Source organism: Coregonus clupeaformis, chromosome 8, assembly GCF_020615455.1.
Source record: "Coregonus clupeaformis isolate EN_2021a chromosome 8, ASM2061545v1, whole genome shotgun sequence".
NCBI lineage: Eukaryota > Metazoa > Chordata > Actinopteri > Salmoniformes > Salmonidae > Coregonus > Coregonus clupeaformis.
Genome location: NC_059199.1, coordinates 10,672,744 through 10,695,113, shown reverse-complemented (window position 1 = coordinate 10,695,113; position 22,370 = coordinate 10,672,744). Strand labels below are relative to the sequence as shown.

Here is a 22,370-nt window from a genome sequence, read left to right as displayed (position 1 = left end):
TGCTTCACGTTTGGGATGGTGTTTTTCAGCTTGCAAGCAACCCCCTTTTTCCTCCAAACATAACGATGGTCATTATGGCCAAACAGTTTATTTTTGTTTCATCAGACCAGAGGACATTTCTCCAAAAAGTACGATCTTTGTCCCCATGTGCAGTTACAAACCATAGTCTGGCTTTTTTATGGCGGTTTTGAAGCAGTGGCTTCTTCCTTGCTGAGCGGCCTTTCAGGTTATGTCGATATAGGACTCGTTTTACTGTGCATATAGATACTTGTGTACCTGTTTCCTCCAGCATCTTCACAAGGTCCTTTGCTGTTGTTCTGGGATTGATTTGCACTTTTCGCACCAAAGTACATTCATCTCTAGGAGACAGAACGTGTCTCCTTCCTGAGTGGTATGACGGCTGCATGGTCCCATGGTGTTTATACTTGCGTACTATTGTTTGTTCAGATGAACGTGGTACCTTCAGGTGTTTGGAAATTGCTCCCAAGGACGAACCAGACTTGTGGAGGTCTACAATTCTTTGTAGAGTTCTTGGCTGATTTCTTTTGATTTTCCCATGATGTCAAGCAAAGAGGCACTGAGTTTGAAGGTAGGCCTTGAAATACATCCACAGGTACACCTCCAATTGACTCAAATGATGTCAATTAGCCTATCAGAAGCTTCTAAAGCCATAACATAATTTTCTGGAATTTTCCAAGCTGTTTAAAGGCACAGTCAACTTAGTGTATGTAAACTTCTGACCCACTGGAATTGTGATACAGTGAATTATAAGTGAAATAATCTGTCTGTAAAGAATTGTTGAAAAAATTACTTGCGTCATGCACAAAGTAGATGTGCTAATCGACTTGCCAAAACCATAGTTTGTTAACAAGAAATGTGTGGAGTGGTTGAAAAACGAGTTTTAATGACTCCAACCTAAGTGTATGTAAACTTATGACATCAACTGTATATCCCGACCACGGGATTTCGACGGGAACTGGATTTATACTATTCGAACATCAGGCCATCGGAGCGGGAGAAGGTGTCCGCCCTCGTCTCCTGCCTCTCTAGGAAAGCCCTGGAGTGGGCCAACGCGGTCTGGAGTGAAGGAAGAGCCGCGTTGGACAACTACGGGGAGTTCGCTTGCCTCTTTCGGGCCATCTTCGATCACCCGCCCGAAGGTAGAGAGGTGGGCGAGCGGCTGGTCCACCTGAAGCAGGGGACGAGGACCGCACAGGACTTCGCCCTGGAGTTTAGGAATCTAGCGGCTGGGTCCGGGTGGAACGAGCGGGCCCTCATCGACCACTTCCGGTGCCATCTACGAGAGGACATCCGAAGGGAGCTAGCCTGCCGGGACACCATGTGGTCCATCAATCAACTGGTGGACATGGCCATCCGGTTGGACAACCTGCTGGCTGCTAGAGGACATCCTGGAAGGGGCCTGCCTGTAAACACCCCCCCCTCCCCCTCCCCAACCCGGATCAGGAGATAATGGAGCTGGGTGGATCGGCGATCCGGAGAGCTGAGGACGTCAGCGCCAGTGTCACTCTCGTGGCACGAGAGGACATTCTCCTGCATGCCGTTGTCTGCATTCTTTTGAGTCTGGAGGCGGCAGGCAGGGCACTCTCGCGTCACCCCAGGTAGCGCAAACCCACACTTGTTCAGAGCCCCCTGCTGTGCACTTCACCATTTACGTCAACTTCCTTGATTACACGGTAGTTCCCCAGTGTAAGGCTGGGAACTTTATGGACAGGTCGTTAGCACATAGTCTAGGTAGTAAATTGGTTCCCCTATCCATTCCACTCCCCATCAAAGCACTTGACAATCGACCATTAGGGTCTGTGTTCGTTAGGGAGGTTACAGCACCAGTCACTATGGTTACACACAAGACCCATAGAGAGCAAGTCACCTTTTGTATTATTTCCCTGCTGTGTTAGGTCTTCCCTGGTTAGCACCACACAACCCCACCTTTTCATGGCCGCAGAGGGTTCTCATGGGGTGGTCGCGAGAGTGTCAGGGTAGGTGTCTAGGTGTTTCCGTTGGGGCAACCGCGGTGGAAAGTCCAGACACTACCTCCACCGTGCCATTCCCCCCGAATACCTCGATTTACCACCTCATCGGGCGGGGGATTGTGCGATAAACCTCCGGGTAGATGCTGTGCCTCCCAGGAGTCATGTGTATCCCCTGTCGCTTCTTGATATGCCACACCTATCAGGTGGATGGATTATCTTGGCATAGTAGAAATGCTCACTAACAGGGATGTAAACACATTTCTGCACACAATTTGAGAGAAATAAGCTTTTTGTGCGTATGGAACATTTCTGGGATCTTTTATTTCAGCTCATGAAACTTGGGACCAACACTTTACATGTTGCACTTATATTTTTGTTCATATAGTTTCCTAACAAAGCCCTCTACATCCCATTAGAGATTTCACAGTGCTTGTTTTAATGTCATTACCAGTGTGTTTAAGCTGGGGTTAAAGGCCTGTCAGCCTATTACAGTCAGTTAGGCTCAACGCAACCAGCGCTCCAAAATTGAAAGGCTATGGTTAAATGTGGCCACTCGCTTTACTCTGCTTGGGATTGTTATAAAGCGATTAGCAGATGGTTATTTTTAGAAGCTAAGGCTAATATCGGAGAACTGGGCCAAAATTACTGTGTTATGTCAAACTTAATAAATGTAGCTACCAATCACAACATCTTTTCATAGACACACAACTGACAGAATGAATCAAATACCTTTGTTTATTTTTAGAAGCTAAGTCTTATATTGGAGAACTGGGCCAAAAGGAATGTGTGTTATTTCAAACCTAATGAATATAGCTAGCAGCTACAACAGCTTTTCATAGACACACAACTGAAGGAATGAATCAAACAGCACTTGATCAAATAACAGTTGATAAAAAATAACTTGAGCTAAATGGAGCACTCATTGTAGTAAGGCACGCAATGACATAATAATGTAACTGCAATAATCAGCGTTCTCTCCCTACCTACCACCAGATAGCACTATGAGTCTATCACCCGTCTATGGGCAAATGGTATGTTCCCCTGTATTGATCTGTGAGAGAATCTAGGTCAGGTCAATCCATTTATCCCTTTCATGGGACTACGTGTGGCACAGTGTTGATCACAGAGTCCCCAACACACCGCGGGACACACACACCCACACAGTCGCCTGCCTCTGATACAAGTTAAATAGATCAATACATTACCAGGCCTTTAGGTCCCACTATGGACAGACCTTATCATGGGTTTCATGCTGTATCATAATCTGACTTCATTGAGCGTTAGCTAGCTAGCAATCGGATCTATGGTGTTGTAGATGTGGTATCTTATGAGTGACTGTATTTGGTAACTCTACTCATTCTTATACATGTGGAAGAAAATGTAGCATTAAAACCTGGGTATAGGATACTGTATTCCAGAATCATTCCAGAGCCTCTGAATTGGGAATTCCAGCCCTTGGGATAGGATAGTAGTAAAATGATCAAGATCATTCTAGTTTTACACTGTAATGTAGGGTGGAGCAATCATGAAGTATTGGCAACTGTTCTCTGTTTGACATATAGGCCCAGGCACACAGAGGTTTAACATAGTTTCTGATACGTCCGGACATGTTTGGAGAATCCCCATATCAATAGTCCTGAACCAGTAATCCTCTATTAAGATTTAGCTAGCCACCATGTCCTATACCCTAGCATCTGGCTGATCCCAGTTCACCATTCCCCATGCTCCTCTGGCTCTTTATCACCCCCAGAGCAGGTCCCAGACCAGTGACTGTGGACCTGAGATGAAAGCAAGGCTGATTCTCTATTTGGTCGCCTGCTTCGGTCGCCTCATGGGTTTAACTGGTGCAGCTTACAGCCTTCAGATAGGCTGTCGAGCAGGGTGAAACTGTGTTCTGTACTCATGTCACACATTTTCTAGTTAAAAAAATATAGAAGAACTATAGGCATGTTTTTAATGAAATGGACCTTGATAGCTCCTCTCCAGTGTCCCCAAGCTAAACCCAGATAACATCAATGGCAAGGTCAGAAATGACCTTGACATTTTCCTAGACTTTTCCTAGACTTTCCAGGCAAGGACACTGCACTGGAAGACCTTCTCACTGAGAGTATTGGCAAACTGCATGGGAAAGCCCCTACAGGGTTAAGTGCTGCAAATGAGTATGTGTGAAAATGTCTTGAATTATTCAAGATTAATCTCAAATGAAGGAATGGGGTGGACATACAGTATCATTGCTGTCGTATCTTGTGGAATGGGAAGAGTAGATAGCAGGGGGAAAAATAACACCCTTTTATCTGAAAGAGATGCTCCAAGAGATGTTAACACCAGGTTTCAATTAAGGCCCATAGCTACCATATACTGTACTTATCTCTGCTACAACTACGTAGACTCTGCTCAAAGGGCTTCCCTTCAAAGTAAATGTATAGCCAAGTAGTTCTGGATTAGTACATATTTCAACAAGGGTTTTGACAGTGGAAATAAAGGATATATCAAGTAAGCGAACTACTCTCCACAGCACTGGGCAAATAATAATATGCCATTTAGCAGACGCTTTTATCCAAAGCGACTTACAGTCATGTGCGCATACATTTTTACGTATGGGTGGTCCCGGGGATCAAACCCACTATCCTGGCATTACAAGCGCCATGCTCTACCAGCTGAGCTACAGAGGACCACAAATAGGTGGAAGAAACTCAAAACACTTGTCTCTCAGTTCATTTTCTCTATCTGCTTAGAAGGTCAAATGCCATTAAAATGTGTCTCCTTTCACTGCTTTTGAACAGATTCCACCATGACTTTCTTCATAATTGCCTGCGTGACTCCTCTACCGTGAGATAAAGCTGGACAAAGGAGGAAAATGTATTTTAGAGGACAATTAACCAATTTTCTAAAATGGTCTTCCTTCCATTGAAGTTTTCTATCGAGTAGAGGGGTTACAATAGAGAGAGTCAGACAGCAATCTGGTCAGGCATAATCAGCCTGCTATTTGACTGTCCATCATAGAAAACGATATGGTACTGTCTGTCCCAATGAAAGGACAGAAAGAACTAACTGTTTCCTCTCCCTCTCCATCTCAAGACCAGTCTCAGTTTCTATGTTTCTGTGTCTTTCTGTCACTGACGCTTCTTTCTTTCACTTCCTCTCCCCCTCTCTCTCTCTCTCTCTCTCTCTCTCTCTCTCTACCTCTCTACCTCTCTACCTCTACCTCTACCTCTCTCTCCCTTCCCTATTTCACTCCCTCTCAAACCCTCCCTCTCACTCAATCTCTCTCTCTACCCCTCTCTCTACCCCTCTCTTGCCCTCCCTCCCTCTCTCTCTCTCTCAATTCAATTCAATTCAATTTAAGGGCTTTATTGGCATGGGAAACACATGTTAACATTGCTTAAGCAAGTGAAGGAGATAGTAAACAAAAGTGAAATAAACAATAAATATTAACAGTAAACATTACACTCAGAAGATCCAAAAGAATAAAGACATTTCAAATGTCATATTATGTATATATACAGTGTTGTAACAATGTGCAAATAGTTAAAGTATAAATGGGAAAATAAATAAACATAAATATGGGTTGTATTTACAATGGTGTTTGTTCTTCACTGGTTGCCCTTTTCTTGTGGCAACAGGTCACAAATATTGCTGCTGTGATGGCACACTGTGGTATTTCACCCAATAGATTTGGGAGTTTATCAAAATTGGGTTTGTTTTCAAATCTGAGGGATATATGTGTTTCTAATATGGTCATACATTTGGCAGGAGGTTAGAAAGTGCAGCTCAGTTTCCACCTCATTTTGTGAGCAGTGTGCACATAGCCTGTCTTCTCTTGAGAGCCAGGTCTGTCTACGGTGACCTTTCTCAATAGCATCTCTATTTCACTCCCTCTCACCCCCCCTCTCTCTACCTCTCTCTACCCCTCTCTTGCCCTTCCTCCTTCACTCTCTCTCTCTTCTTCTCTCTTCCTCGCTCACCCCCACACATACCTCAGTATGTGAATAGAGGTCTCCCTGTACAAGGTTATCTTCAGGCAGTAGAACTCTCTCTTCTTCTCTGTCAGTTCTCTGAGTATAGGGTTTCATTCACGCGTGGCTGGGCCAGTCACACATCCACCACACCACCTAAAAGAAGCTTCCATCCTGGATCAATGACCTGTCATCCAGCCGGTCCCCATTTTAACAAAACCTGTCTACCTCCACAGAATTGACGGACACTGTTAATTTCAACCTAGCCTGAGGGGAAACCAAATCTGACCTGGACTCAAATAGTATGTGTTTTCTTTCAAGTACTTTGCTGTGATTGATTTAGCATGCCTGGTGAAATAAAGGTGGGAGGATGGTCCCAAAAGTGCAAAACCCCATCCATCTAGCACTCCAGGCAGGCTCAAGCAAACGCTTCAAGTATTTGAAGGATTATAAATACAATTGAACCCAGGTCTGACCCAAATACACATCTAGAGGCAGTCTACGATTTCTGTGATATCCTTCTGTACTGATACCAAGCTTCACAGTATCAACTACAACTACTAATGTTACATCTGCAAGTCTATTTTGAGGCTATTTAGAGGATCTGTGTGTTGAAGTGTATCAAGGGGCCAGTTATTGAGGCACTAGAAAGAAGGGTTGACCTGTCTGAGCCTTTCACCTTTCCTTATTATTGATTCCCTGAAGCCCCTCACACCTTTCCCCTAAGTAATCCCGTCATAGGGGCTCACCGACCGAGTGTCTAATGTGATTAGGATTATTGCCCTCGGGGAGTCATAAAACACTGTACACAAACACACACACAAACACACTGACAAGCGCGTGTAATGTACATCTTTGCAACATAAACATGACATGCAAGCACTTATAGATGCACGCACACGTACACACTGTGACGTCACGAGAGGCTACACAGCTTTCAGCGGGATTGCTCAAGTAGTGCAAGGAGACAAGGTTCAAACAAAACAAGGAATTTATTATAGGTCTTGGGAAATTAACGAAAATATAACAAAATTCTGTTCTCTTGTGGCTCTTTAAGGGTTAACAGTTCAGGGATGTCTCTTCCACATCCAAAATCATAATTCTCACTCGCTCAGATAACTTTTCCCCAGCCTTACTGTAGTCCACGTTGCAGCTAGTGGCCAACCCAGCAAAAAGTCCTTCCAAATGTCTCTCACGTATTTCCACAGGTGCATATATCCAAAGGTGAGTATTTTCCAAAGGTAAGTATCTCCAAATCCTTATATTCCTCATGGAAGTGGACGTGCAGCACTCTTGTCCTCCAGAGAGCCCAGCTTGGAGACTGTGTGTCTTCCCTTCCCAAACCTTCAGCTCATCAGCTCCTCATTTGTTTCAGCTGCGTGGGAAGATTGGCCATAGAGGGGTGGAGTTCCCGACCATACCAGCAGATGGAGCCATAGCTGTCTGGGTTTGCAGCCACCTCAGGGGGATGTAACGTCCCTCCAGGACACAGCCTCTCGTGACATCACACATCCCCCTCCTCGGGACCGACGTCCTCGTCGGGGTAAAGGCAGCGAAGAAGGCATCACGCCGGGAGAGGCGTCCGCATTGCCGTGGTGCTTGCCAGCCTGCTCTCTCTTCAACTCCTCCACCTCTAGGACCAGGGACTCAGCCTCCTGTTGTCTCTCCTTGAGTTTCTTACTGAACGCATCAGCCTTGGTTTTAGCAGAGTTTAGCTTCTGTTGAGCAGCTTTCAGTTCCTTCTCTCTCTCTGCCTCCGCATTCTTCATCTTGTTCTCCAACACCTTGTACTTCTCCTCTGCCTTCTTCTGGACCTCCTTACTACTGCGCAGGGTCTCCTCACACTCCTCGATGGTCCTGCGCAGCCTCTCCAGCTCCCCCTGTTGCTTATGGAAGGAGCTCTGTTGGAGTTTAGCCTGGAGGATATCTAACTCTTCTGTCTTCATGTCTAACTGTTGCTTTAACAAACGATACCTCTCAGCGGTCCCCTTCAGACCAGACAGTTCTTTGTTCAGATTCTGTAGCTCCGTCTCTGTGTCGGTCTGGGCACCTGCCATCCCTATCAGAGCCCGGGCGGGAGTGAGTATTCGGAGGATTGCACGGAGCCTTCCCAGGATGAGTCTTGCCTCTCCGTTTCCGAGGTACTCGGGTTATCCTCTCCTGAGACTCTCTCCAGAGTGGGTAAAAGGCTGGGCAGTCTCGTCCAATTAGGACAGGGACGGGGAGGGAATCAACCACCCCGCCGTCGTGTGTATGGTTCCCCGTGTGCTGGTCATTGTAAGTTCAGTAATGGGGTATTCTCTGGTGTCCCCATGGACACAGGAAACTGGGAGGACTTTCCCCGGGGTCAGACACGTTGGGCCCACCAAATCCTTACGCACCAGGGTGGCCCGGCTACCAGAATCCAGTAAGGCCTCCACATCATGGTGATTCACAGTTACCGGGCAGGTGGGGGGGTCGATCTGGGCCGCCATCTACGACTCCCAAGAGCGAGGCAAAACGGTGTGTGGGTGCTGAGCTGGAGGACTCCGCAGTGGGCATAGGTTCATCGGCTGGTTTCCCACACTGCCAGGAGATATGTCCCATCTCCCCACACCGGTAACACTGTCGAGTTTCCCCCTCCTGGTGTACTCTTCTTGGACCCGCCTGGTTTCTGGCTCCCCCCTGGAGCCGGGATAAGTCCTGACGTGGCTGGGTTCGAGACCTTGGGGTCCTTTGGACGGGTTCTTCCCATTTGTGGTGGGGCCGCACTCCTGGGGTCTTTTCGGGAAGCATTCAGCATCTCCGCTGTGGCCTGGTACTTTTCCACAGCTTCCACGGTCAGATCAGCCGTGGTCAAGGCCTGTTGACTGATGAACCGTTTTGCCTCATAAGGCAGGGCGCGTAGGTAACGATCCACCACAACGGCCTCCACCACCGCCGCTGCTGTATTCCTCTGCGGATCCAGCCATTTCCTTGCGATTCGGACAAGTTCATGCATCTGCGCCCGAGGAGGTTGGCCTGGTTGGAAGGTCCAGCTGTGAAAGCGCTGGGCCATACCAAACTTTGTGAGTCCATATCTGCTGAGGATCTCAGACTTCAGGGCATCATAGTCAGTAACCTGGTCAGGGCCCAGGTCCCGGACAGCATTCAGCGATTCCCCGGTTAGAAAGGGGGCTAACAGACCAACCCACTGTTGCTTGGGCCAGGCTTCCCTAGTGGCCGTGGCCTCAAATGCATGCAGGTATGCCTCAATGTCATCGGTAGCTCCCATCTTAGATATAAAGTCACTTGCCTTTATTGGGCGGGTATTTTGGACCACCCTCTGTCTCTGCAACTGCAATTCCTCTGCCTTCAGAAGGTTGGCTTTCTTTTGCTCCTCCAAGAGAGCCACGTTTGCTTGCATCTGGGCTTGCTGGCCAGCAACAAGGGCTTTCAATATGTCCTCCATTTCAGTCGGCGGGGAGCCTACGGCCAACTTGGAAAACTGGGTGATCAAACCTTCGGTATCCTCCTCTGACATGCACTATTAACGCTTGAGCGGGCCCGTATTCTCCACCATCTGTGACGTCACGAGAGGCTACACAGCTTTCAGCGGGATTGCTCAAGTAGTGCAAGGAGACAAGGTTCAAACAAAACAAGGAATTTATTATAGGTCTTGGGAAATTAACGAAAATATAACAAAATTCTGTTCTCTTGTGGCTCTTTAAGGGTTAACAGTTCAGGGATGTCTCTTCCACATCCAAAATCATAATTCTCACTCGCTCAGATAACTTTTCCCCAGCCTTACTGTAGTCCACGTTGCAGCTAGTGGCCAACCCAGCAAAAAAGTCCTTCCAAATGTCTCTCACGTATTTCCACAGGTGCATATATCCAAAGGTGAGTATTTTCCAAAGGTAAGTATCTCCAAATCCTTATATTCCTCATGGAAGTGGACGTGCAGCACTCTTGTCCTCCAGAGAGCCCAGCTTGGAGACTGTGTGTCTTCCCTTCCCAAACCTTCAGCTCATCAGCTCCTCATTTGTTTCAGCTGCGTGGGAAGATTGGCCATAGAGGGGTGGAGTTCCCGACCATACCAGCAGATGGAGCCATAGCTGTCTGGGTTTGCAGCCACCTCAGGGGGATGTAACGTCCCTCCAGGACACAGCCTCTCGTGACATCACAACACACACACAAACACACCCACACCCACACACCCACACACACACACACACACAAACACACCCACACACACACACACACACACAAACACACCCACACAAACACAGACACAATGCTACACTACAGCAGTGGTTGGTCTCTCATTAATAGGAATCCCCTCCTGCTAACCCTGGGGTGTGTTTGAATACCAAGATGATCCACACTTCCTATTACCAGACTTCCCACTGTCAGAAGACAGACACTCACAGTCAAGACCCCAGAGACACTAATCTCCCCCTTTCCACTCACTCTCGTTTAGATTCTAGCTCAGACTCTCTGTCCCTCTCTCTCTCTCTCTCTCTCTCTCTCTCTCTCTCTCTCTCTCTCTCTCTCTCTCTCTCTCTCTCTCTCTCTCTCTCTCTCTCTGTCTCTGTCTCTGTCTCTGTCTCTGTCTCTGTCTCTGTCTCTCTCTCTCTCTCTCTCTCTCTCTGTCTCTCTATCTCTCTCTCTGCTAGTCTCTCTCTCTCTTGCTCTCTCCCTGAAATAAATTAAGACGACTGTATTCCCAGGCAATTAACCGCTACCAATGTCTCGCCCCCAATCATTGCGAAAACGTGTGTGTTTGCGTGAGTATGACCCTGGAGGATGAGTCAGTGAGTCCCATCTGAATTTGGGAATTAGTGGAATGGAGGGTATGGACAAGTCACTTTGTCTAATCTTCTCCATCTTTTATTGATTAAAGCCCCAGGCCCAGGGGATAACATCAGCTGATTGGACGAGCTGCCACGGTGGGCGGAACGGGGAAAATGAGGAGCCGGTTCAATCAAATCTCTCATCCTGAAGTAGTCTTTGAGAGTGAGTGCCCTCACTCTCTCCTAAACTTTGTGTTTCATAAACTCTATGTCTAAAATCATGTCACCAAGCATTCCCAAAGCAGCTAGCTGAGTGTTATCTCTTAACAATAATTGTCTTCAAGGTGAGTGGACTAAGAGTTAGTTGCCGATAATTAACTGCAGTTATAACGTCGATGCAGGAGAGTGGACTAAGAGATAGTTGCCAATAACTAACTGCAGTTATAACGTCGATGCAGGAGAGTGGAGGGGAGAATATAGATCAAGCAGGCTGAAGACCTCCTCCTACCTTTTTCTTGTTGCTGGGGCAGATGTAGAAGTTAGAAACCACGATGGTTGTACCAGGCATCAGGTTGAGCTTTGTGTAGGTGGTGCCATAGTCAATGGATCTGAAGAGAAACAGAGAGAAAGAGAGAGGTCAATATCCTGGGTCTGAGGAAATGACAGGTTTTACGGAATCGAGTCAAAATACAAAGCAATCATTATTTCTTTAAACTACAGCACTGTTGAGCCATTTCCTTTTTATTAACCATTCTCCTTCCTAGTCTCCTAAACCAAAAGTATTACAGGTTCACATATTGAAACTGACGGCCAGAGTAGACAGAACAGGATCTGTGAAAAGCCCCAGAAAACCGCTACTCGCCTTAATCTGCATTACTGCTCTCACGGGCATTATTTTAGCTCTGTCTTTACCGTATTACCGGCATAGCACTGCCCCTGCTCCACCCCCTGGTCTGGTGAAGAGTGACGGATAGCGAGGCTGCTGGACAGCCTAGCATTGGCTGAATCGTTGGAGAATAACTGTGGGCTAGGGGCGAAGTGGCGAAACGCACTGGCAAATCACCTAAATCTGGCAGTTTCATTAGAATGTTGATGGTTAGGTGACGGCTGCAGTGCAAAGGACCCTGAGATTCTGAGATAGATGGCTGACTCCTTGAGAATGTTTTCTCCAGCCTAGCCAAGTCAAAGACCTAGCAATGGTGATGCTAGTGCCAGGAACGTCATTATTTGTGACACTTTCTGTTGAATGGTGCAGTTTTGCTGGCCAAGGGTGACGAGGTAAGGCAGTCTGTGGAAAATTGACACGCGTACTGTGGTCAGAGTCAATTTGCGTTCATTTTGAGAGGCTGCATATTCTACATTTCTGCTGTGAATCACACCAAAGTATATAGGAAACTCAGATATAACTTTAAACATAGACCAACCAACATGTATAGCAGACACAGAGGAACTATATTCAAATAGATTCAATTAGAATGAGTTCTATTCCGTCGTCTTCCTTATCTGAATGTGCTTATTGTCACTCTGGATAACAGCATCTGGTATATGCCTAGAATTTAAATACAAATGGTCTCTACACTGCCTCTTTGAATGCTATCTAACCCACTGTATATAAAATGTTATAAAGAGTAATTGTTTCGAGCAGTATTGCGCTATTGCCAGTAAGGATAGCCCTGAAGTGGTTAAGTGTTTATAATGAGATAGTCAGTCCAAACTCCTAAAGGCATCAGCAAGCTTCAGTTCGGCTGGCGGCTAGCCGAAGTCGGTTAGGCGAACCGAACGATTGTGCTCGCATACCGCCTTAAAAGACCTTCGCTTGAAAAATGAGAAGAAAGCACAATAGTACTGTTTGTCTATTTTGAGACGCCGTAGCAGGTATTCACCTCCTCAAAATAGTCAGAATTAATCTAAGATAACTCAAGAAATCAGTCATTAATTTTGACGTTTTTGCAGAGGAGATCTTAGTCACGTAATTTTACATCAACTAAGATGTTTGGTGCAATATTTCTCAATGAAAAAATTTGCATGAAAATGAGTCGTCTCTCGTTGAATGGGAGAGAGGTAGGCATCTGGCCATGATGAAGGGGAGTGATCAGAGAGCACGTCCACCCGGCCCCACTCTGCTCCAGACAAGTGGATTTACTTTACAGCGTTACTCTCTAACACACAGCAGGGCAGCAAACACAACGGTGGGCACACACACAGACACATGGGTATAAACAAGAGGAAACACACACAGACAGACACACACACACACACACACACACACCAAGTCGCCGAAATCCCCCATCCATTCGGCAAAGTTCTCGCTGAGAGCTCTGTCAGAGCTGCACAAAATGGAGTGGCCTAGCAGGGGTTGAGCTATTTCTTCACGTCTTCAGTGTGAGCGAGTGTTTTTTTTTTCATCTTCTGTGTTTAACCTGGATAACTCACAGAGGAGAGAGACAGATTCTGCTGATGGCTGTGTGAGTTCGGAGCCAGAGCTCACTGCTTAACTCAAAGCTGTGTGCTCACTGTGATACTGCTGCTGAAACCTACAGGGAGAGGGAGGGGAGACAAGGTCTATAGGCTGTCACTCAGTCCCTTCAATAGCTAAGCATACACGTGTTATGATAGCTTTCTTTAAACGGTTAGTTAAACCTCCAAAATCAAAGCTTAGCAACTGTCTGAAATAACTTGTGCGTGAGCTATCTCTTGAGCTTCTCTCTCGTAGGTGATTTTGCTAAGTGCTAGCACCACCAGCCCCCCCTGCTGGCAGTATCTTGCCCAGGGGGGTGAGGGGTCTTGTGGGTCCAGATGCTGGGCCTGGGATGTATGTCTGGGCATGGTGCCCACTACCACCGTCAGCCCTGTGGTCACTACACTTACCCCTAATTAAGGCCTGAGAGTTTAATGGAGAAGTGGCATTTTTGGCCCCATCGCCAAGGACAGATAATTGGCGTTGGAATGGAGTTAATTTAATGGACAACTTAGTTTGGATGGGGAAGTGTGTCTTTCATTTCCACCTGTCTGTATGATTGCATTCATTCAAAGGAGCCAACAGCTAGCTAGATTAAAGGACAGTAGCAGATAAAACAACAAACCCTAAATGAGAAATTATTTCTCACCCAGTTTAAACGGCCTCATTACCATCGAGTTAGGGACAACGCTTTTTGTGGTCGTTTGGATTTAAACTGTGGAGAGAAAAAAAAAAAACGCTTGTTAAATCTTCCACGGGATTGAAGTAAAAGTTTTATCGATGAGACATTATTTAACTAATAAGGCTAATTTGGGGGATTGTGTTCGGAGGCCGGCATTCGGATGGCTAACGTTTAAGACAGTAATGATGTTAAGTTAATAGGAGAGTTGATTTAGTACTGCCGTTTAGCTAGCAGGATTAATAGGCTGGGGGGATGAGAGTTAGAGTAGATGAGTGAGAAAGAATGACTTATGAGGGATAATTACTGGAGTGGGAATGTGAGATAGAGAGAGGAGGAGGAGGAGGAGGAGGAGGAGGAGGAGGAGGAAGAGGAGGAGGAGGAGGAGGAGGAAGAGGAGGAGGAGGAGGAGGAGGAGGAGGAAGAGGAGGAGGAGGAGGAGGAGGAGGAAGAGGAGGGAAGGAGTGTTACTTGAAATTACAATGGTTACTGGGCAGCTTTAGTACAAAAATACATTGTTCTTCTCTAAGCCACTAAAATGTAGAAATAGTGAGAAATGCTCTCTGAAGTGTGATAGGGCATATAAATCCTTGTAGTATACCATATTGAATAGACAAAATCCAGAAAAGAGAAACCTGCACACTAATCTTGCTCGTATCACTTTTTTTATTCAAGCTTACCTGTCGGCCTCTTGTCCTTCTTCAGAGATTTTATATTTCAACAATATTAATGAAAATATTGGATTTTGCCAAAACATTCTAAATTCACCCACAAGATAACTTACAGGCCATTTCACACTTACTAATCAGAGTACACTCTCTGACTTTCAAAACCTAACTGCAATGCACAGAGTTTCAATAGCAGAAAGATACTCTGAGGTTTATGCATACAGTACATATTCATGTATGCTGACAGTCACCGATGAAGCCCCAGGGTAATATGTAATTTCCATTCCATGCAATCACTTGTGCAGAGAATGATGCATGGAGAGTCAGAAGGAGAAGAAAGAGATATAAAAACAGAAGAAGAAAAACTACAACTTTGAATTATATTCAATATATTGAGAAAGTACAGAGAGATTGTAGGTGTGTGTGCGTGCATGCTTTTGTGTGTATCTGAGAGCAAGAGAGAGAGAGAGAGAGAGAGAGAGAGAGAGAGAGAGAGAGAGAGAGAGAGAGAGAGAGAGAGAGAGAGAGAGAGAGAGATGGAGGGGGGGAGAGAGAGAGAGAGAGAGAGAGAGAGAGAGAGAGAGAGAGAGAGAGAGAGAGAGAGAGAGAGATTTGTGCAAAAGAGGCAGAGACAGACACAGGTTTGAAATTGTGTTTTTGTCGATGCGCTTGGGAAAACAGAGCGCGAGCGGAAGCGCTGTGTTAGGCACTGATTCAGATTTAATGTCCAAATATGTTAAGGTCGCTCCCTTCTCCAAAAACACTAAATGGAGTGCATCGGGCAGACGCAGCGAGCAGACACTCCAGCTGAGCAGGTGTAGACATAGAAGCAGTAATGGAGGAGGAGGGAAAACTTTCAGCAAGGCCAGAGAATGTGTTAGACGAGTACTGCTAAAAGCGTGATGGTTGAAATGGTTGTAATCAGAAAAGGCAACTTCAGAATGAAGGAGGTGGAATACAGTTTTCAGTGTTTAGAGTACCAGAATGCCTTTTCTGTGTGACTAAATGGAAATGTGCCTAAAACTGCCCATATTACAATATCAAGTAGTCATACCCGTGGTGTATTGTCTCATAAACACACGGCTTGAATTATGTTTTAGCCAATCAGCATACAGGATCCAAAGTACCCAGTTTATAATGAACTCAAGTTCAAGAGAACCGTGTTGACTGAGATGAAAGCAGAGCTGATGTTCTAACGCTGAGAGAAAACTGATTTGAAGTCAGGTTGCACACGTGTCCCTCATTGTGCACTATGTCTGTGATGCTCTTGGATGGCTGGGGGATGTCTGGGGGATGTCTGGGGGATGTCTAGGGGATGTCTGGGGGATGTCTGGGGGATGTCTGGGGGATGTCTGGGGGATGTCTGGGGGATGTCTGGGGATGTCTGGGGGATGTCTGGGGATGTCTGGGGGATGTCTGGGGGATGTCTGGGGGTGTCTGGGGGATGGCTGGGGGATGTTTAGGGGATGTCTGGGGGATGTCTGGGGGATGTCTGGGGGATGTCTAGGGGATGTCTAGGGGATGTCTGGGGGATGTCTGGGGGGTGTCTGGGGGATGGCTGGGGGATGTTTAGGGGATGTCTGGGGGATGTCTGGGGGATGTCTGGGGGATGTCTGGGGGATGTCTAGGGGATGTCTGGGGATGTCTGGGGGATGTCTGGGGGATGTCTGGGGGATGTCTGGGGATGTCTGGGGGATGTCTGGGGATGTCTGGGGGATGTCTGGGGGATGTCTGGGGGATGTCTGGGGGATGTCTGAAATGTGTGAGTAGAGGAGCCCAACTCTGACTGGGGTTCAAATTAACCTTAATAATAGAACAGAGGTATTACTTTTACACATGAAAGAGGTCTCAAGCTCGAGACTTTGATTATGGCTTGCGAGATCAGGGGATAGCCTAGATTTTGGATGGATTTAAGTTGAGAGCATAGTTCTACATCAGTATTGCAAACACACAGAGGCACAGACAGACGCTGTCAGTCTGAATCAGGTCCAGGCCGCCAGACGGCCTCGTTGGATTGGCCACGCCGTTCGGCGATTGGGCCACACGGAGATCTCCCAGGGGCCCCCAGTCTGGTGGATCGGACCTGGGCGGGGGCCAACATCACAGACTGAGACAGAAGAGAATTGAGCCATATCTGCCGGTGGAATTCAGGCTATTCTGTCATTCAAACCCGTTTTTTTGCCACCAAAATATATATTTTTCATATTTATTTTTGTATCATCCAAACTAAAAACCCACAACAAATCTGTCATCCTATAACTCAACACCACAACAACACAGAGCTGCAAAAGCTTCAGAAGACTGAAAAACCTCTCAACTGAAACTTGGATAAAAGAAGGTGGAAAATCCTCTTTGAGACATTATTAGTGTCATTACATATCAGTGCCTGGTATTATTGACTAATGAGTGTATTTCAGGAGAAATGTGTCTAATTTGAGCAAGACATATTTGCTATTGTGTACGATATAAGGGATCTTAATGATCTCTATCACCCTCCTTTCATCCTTTAGAGACAAATAATGAGAGGAGTTTTGATTTATAGATGGATCGTATAATTGGCCAGGTTGCCATTAAAACACAACCGAGGGTCGCCATTACTGTTCCAGCTGATTTAGTGTCATCAGAGCCAGACGCCAGAAATACTATGTGACAGATCACCCCCATCCAAAATGATGGTTGTATATCTTGAGTCTGCAGAGGAAATTACGATTGGGTTAATTTGGAATTTGGCCCTATGCTTTATGACACTCTCCTCTCTCAGTCTATCAGCCAAAAAAGCTAGACTCCACACCCTGTGATTTACAATTTAAGTGTGTTTATTATGACAACCTTATGACCCTTACATTTTGTATCTGTTCTATTTTATTTCAATTTAACTCCCTACAGTATTGTGCAACCTATTTAGATTTTCACAAGTTCACCCTGGGCTAGCCTGTTCTGTCTAGTCAGGGTTGGTGCCACCATATGACAATGTGGCAGCCATTTTGAAATGAGAGGCCACTGGTCTTCATCCATCCCTTTCCACTGTTAGTTAAGGCTGCTATCTGTTTATATTGCGTCTTTCTCACTCTTTTTGGCGGTGGTACAATGGTTACGGAAGGTAAACTGAAGACAGGTTCAGGTGTACCCAGTAAAAATGCTTTATGGTTCTGTGCAGCGACCTCATCGTGTCAACGCTGTGTCATCCGTTGCAACACGGGAGGATGGATCGAGACCGGGACCACTTTCTAAAGACCTGTCACATGTTGATGATGTGTACACTGAAGTCAACGTGTGAATGACGGCGGGAAAGTAGAACAGTTGTCTACAAAAAAAGCCAGACAAAACAATCATGATATTGGTTTTGACTGTGATTTATTTTAAAGATGCCTGTAGCCTTGCTAGAACCTCATATGACTGGGTCCAGACAGACAGACAGACAGACAGACAGACAGACAGCTAACACAGAACACTGAATCTGAGAGGCTGTGAAAACCTGTGAATGTCCATTAACTGTGAGAACCTGAGGCCATTTACGTGTACGTCAAATGTGTGAACCCATGTCGATAGCAGTTGGTCCCCGACTGTGTGAACTCTCCATGGCCTCTGGGTGTCACCTAAATGACTCACACCTCATCAAACGGCACCCTGCTGAGATGCCTAGAGAGGTGTTAAGATGGTGACATCAAAGCTGTGACATGTGCTCCAATAAAATATAATTTAAAAAAAAGGTAATAACTGAAAGAGTAGGAACCACTGAACTGAACAACACTAATGCGGTAACACCGATGCCTCCACACAGCAACACCTACTTAGACAAAGGAAGAGTGATATACAGTGCATTCGGAAAGTATTCAGACCCTTGACTTTTTCCACATTTTGTTATGTTACAGCCTTATTCTAAAATTGATTAAATTAATTATTTTCTTCATCAATATACACACAATACCCCATAATGACAAAGTGAAAACTGGTTTTCAGAAAAGTTTGCAAATTTATAAAAAATTAAAAAACAGAAATAACTTATTTACATAATTATTCAGACCATTTGCTATGCGACTCGAAATTGAGCTCAGGTGCATCCTGTTTCCATTGATCATCCATGAGATGTTTCTACAACTTGATTGGAGTCCACCTGTGGTAAATTCAGTTGATTGGACATTATTTGGAAAGGCACACACCTCTCTATATAAGGTCCCACAGAGCAAAAACAAGCCATGAGGTCGAAGGAATTGGTCAAGGCAAAAAATTCTGTACCATTCAGGGTCCCCAAGAACACAGTGGCCTCCATCATTCTTAAATGGAAGAAGTTTGGTAGGGGTGTCAGTTGGCTGACTGTGAACGCCCTGAGAGACTCTGGGTTGAACTCAGTGATTAAGTAGTCTACAGTACTACTGCCAAGAGATTAGCTATTCCGTAGGAGTCCCCTCGAAGCCTACCATCGACTATGTACAGACCCAGACCCAGCGGGCATATTGGGGAGGTAATGCTGTCACCTCCAGGTACAGTAGGTGTTTATACCCCTGGATCAGGTTCTTGTCCAGTTCTGGCATTAAGGTCGCCACAGACTAGTACTGTACATGTCCCTGGGCCTGGAAATGGTTGATCTCCCCCTCTAGAATGGAGAAGCAGTCGACGTTAAAGTATGGGGATTCTATTGGGGGATATAGGTATAGGTAGTCTCTCTCTTCCTCTCTCTCTTTCTCTTCCTCTCTCTCTCTTTCTCTCTCTCTCTCTCTCTCTCTCTCTCTCTCTCTCTCTCTCTCTCTCTCTCTCTCTCTCTCTCTCTCTCTCTCTCTCTCTCTCTCTCTCTCTCACTCTCTTCCTCTAGCTCTCTTCCTCTCTTATCCTTCATTTCCTGAACGATGATAGCGAGGCTGTCTGATGTGGATTCGTGCCATCTCGCTCAGCACAGCTTCATCAAACTAAGGCTCCAGACTCCCTGAGGAGATGTTGGCCCCTGTGGGCCCAGGGAGTGGGGACGACAGTGATTTACAGTGCAGCAGAAAGGCCCGGGAGGAGATGTACTGTACTGTCAGGGCCAGGAGTGGGGCTTCACATTAGAGAGTGTCAGAACAGTAGAGCCTGAGGATTAGAGTAGAACAGAGTAGAGTTTGGGATGATGTCATTGGGTAGATACAGTAGCTTACTGGACGAGACAAAGACATACAGTATAACCAACACAGTACAGTATAACCCACACAATACAGTATAACCCACACAATACAGTATAACCCACACAGTACAGTATAACCCACACAATACAGTATAACCCACACAGTACAGTATAACCCACACAATACAGTATAACCCACATAGTACAGTATAACCCACACAGTAGAATATAGCCCACACAGTACAGTATAACCCACACAGTACAGTATAACCCACACAGTACAGTATAACCCACACAGTACAGTATAACCCACACAGTATAGTATAACCCACACAGTACAGTATAACCCACACAGTACAGTATAACCCACACAGTACAGTATAACCCACACAGTACAGTATAACCCACACAGTACAGTATAACCCACACAGTATAGTATAACCCACACAGTACAGTATAACCCACACAGTATAGTATAACCCACACAGTACAGTATAACCCACACAGTAGAATATAGCCCACACAGTACAGTATAACCCACACAATACAGTATAACCCACACAGTACAGTATAACCCACACAATACAGTATAACCCACACAGTACAGTATAACCCACATAGTACAGTATAACCCACACAGTACAGTATAACCCACACAGTACAGTATAACCCACACAATACAGTATAACCCACACAGTACAGTATAACCCACACAGTACAGTATAACCCACACATGTATGCAAATGAATATATGCCCAAACAACACAATATCATTTAACTATAACAACAATGATTCATATGAACCAAATATTTTCACATTCATAAATCATTTAATGAAACAATATCGTACTGGAGGAAGAGCGTAGCTATGCTATGCCGAGTCATTGACAGTCACGCAGCCATTGGCAAAGTGCAGCTGGGAGAACACCACCCGCACAGCATGCCATGTGAACCAACCGGGCAGCTAGCCAACCGAGATGAGACGGAGGGTCAGGCCAGGTAAGTGCACTCAGGAGTGGTGGAGGGGCTCTCTGAAGTGTGCTACAGAGCCACTGGAGCACAGTAATGGGGGATGAGGGCCACTGTCAAAACACAGACTGCTTATGAAAGCTCCCTCGGGCCCCAATCTCTTTTTCTGTTTGTCTGTTCCAGAAAAAGGATCTGCAGTATTTGTAACTCAACATATTCACAAGAGACTCCCCACTTGGAGCTACCAGCGAAGAATAGAAAAGATGTCACCTATGTGACTGTCTCATCACTACGGATAAAAGGTACGGATGAGCAAAGGTTTACAAAACTTGTTAATATCTAACATCAGAGTACTACTATCAACCTTTCAGTACTACTATCAACCTTTCAGTACTACTATCAACCTTTCAGTACTCTACTATCAACCTTTCAGTACTACTATCAACCTTTCAGTACTACTATCAACCTTTCAGTACTACTATCAACCTTTCAGTACTCTACTATCAACCTTTCAGTACTACTATCAACCTTTCAGTACTCTACCATCAACCTTTCAGTACTCTACCATCAACCTTTCAGTACTATTATCAACCTTTCAGTACTACTATCAACATTTCAGTACTCTACTGTCAACCTTTCAGTACTCTACCGTCAACCTTTCAGTACTCTACCGTCAACCTTTCAGTACTCTACCGTCAACCTTTCAGTACTCTACCGTCAACCTTTCAGTACTCTACTATCAACCTTTCAGTACTCTACTATCAACCTTTCAGTACTCTACTATCAACCTTTCAGTACTCTACCATCAACATTTCAGTACTCTACTATCAACCTTTCAGTACTACCGTCAACCTTTCAGTACTCTACCGTCAACCTTTCAGTACTCTACCATCAACATTTCAGTACTCTACTATCAACCTTTCAGTACTCTACTATCAACCTTTCAGTACTACCGTCAACCTTTCAGTACTCTACTATCAACCTTTCAGTACTCTACTATCAACCTTTCAGTACTCCACCGTCAACCTTTCAGTACCCTACCATCAACCTTTCAGTACCCTACCATCAACCTTTCAGTACTCTAGACCTGTCAGGTTTGACAGCCATGTTTTAGATGTTTCTGACATGGCCCCACGGTGACCCCCTGAATCAGAGGCTTATGAACAGGCCCATATAGAGACCCACAGGGGCCCACAGGGCTCTTACCAGACACTATCTGACAAGAACTTCTGTTGTCAGTCTGATATGGGATCAGAACTGTCATACATTTTCTTTACACCAGATAGGTGCAGTGAAATGTGTTGTTTTTTTACAGGGTCAGCAATAGTAGTACGGCACCCCTGGAGCCAATTAGGGTTAAGTGCCTTGCTCAAGGGCACATCGAAAGATTTTTCACCTTGGGTATTCGAACCAGCAACCTTTCCGTTACTGGGTCCAACGCTCTAACAGCTAGGCTACCTGCCGCCTATATGAACCCTGGATGGGCATTTGGCTGCGGTGTTAACTTCAACATTGCCTCCTGCCCTGAACATTAAAACGATTGCTCTTCAGTTTGGCCAAAAGCTGAACTTGCACAGCTAGAACTCAAAGAGAAATTGAGCTATCACAGTGGTTGAGCCAACTCAGTGTCTAAACAGTGCACGTCTACCATTCAAGTATATTGTCTATGTAAACACTTATTTATAGAAACAACTGCATTTTGAAATGCAGTACAAAGTCAACACTCACTACATATGTGTTGATGGCATATAGGGCATCAGTTATGTCTTCATCAAGTCCGAATAAGCAATAATTGTTATATAA

General features: G+C 45.5%; 1 protein-coding gene across 1 annotated transcript in view; it reads right to left on the bottom strand.

Moving 5' to 3' along the window:
* The window catches only part of LOC121571085 (VPS10 domain-containing receptor SorCS2-like), a 362,777-nt gene that overhangs the window by 202,465 nt on the left and 137,942 nt on the right, over window positions 1-22,370 (bottom strand). Inside the window, exon 3 of the mRNA XM_041882340.2 lies at window positions 11,207-11,306. Within this exon, the coding sequence (XP_041738274.2) occupies window positions 11,207-11,306 (100 nt within the window). The remainder of the gene's footprint in view (window positions 1-11,206; window positions 11,307-22,370) is intronic.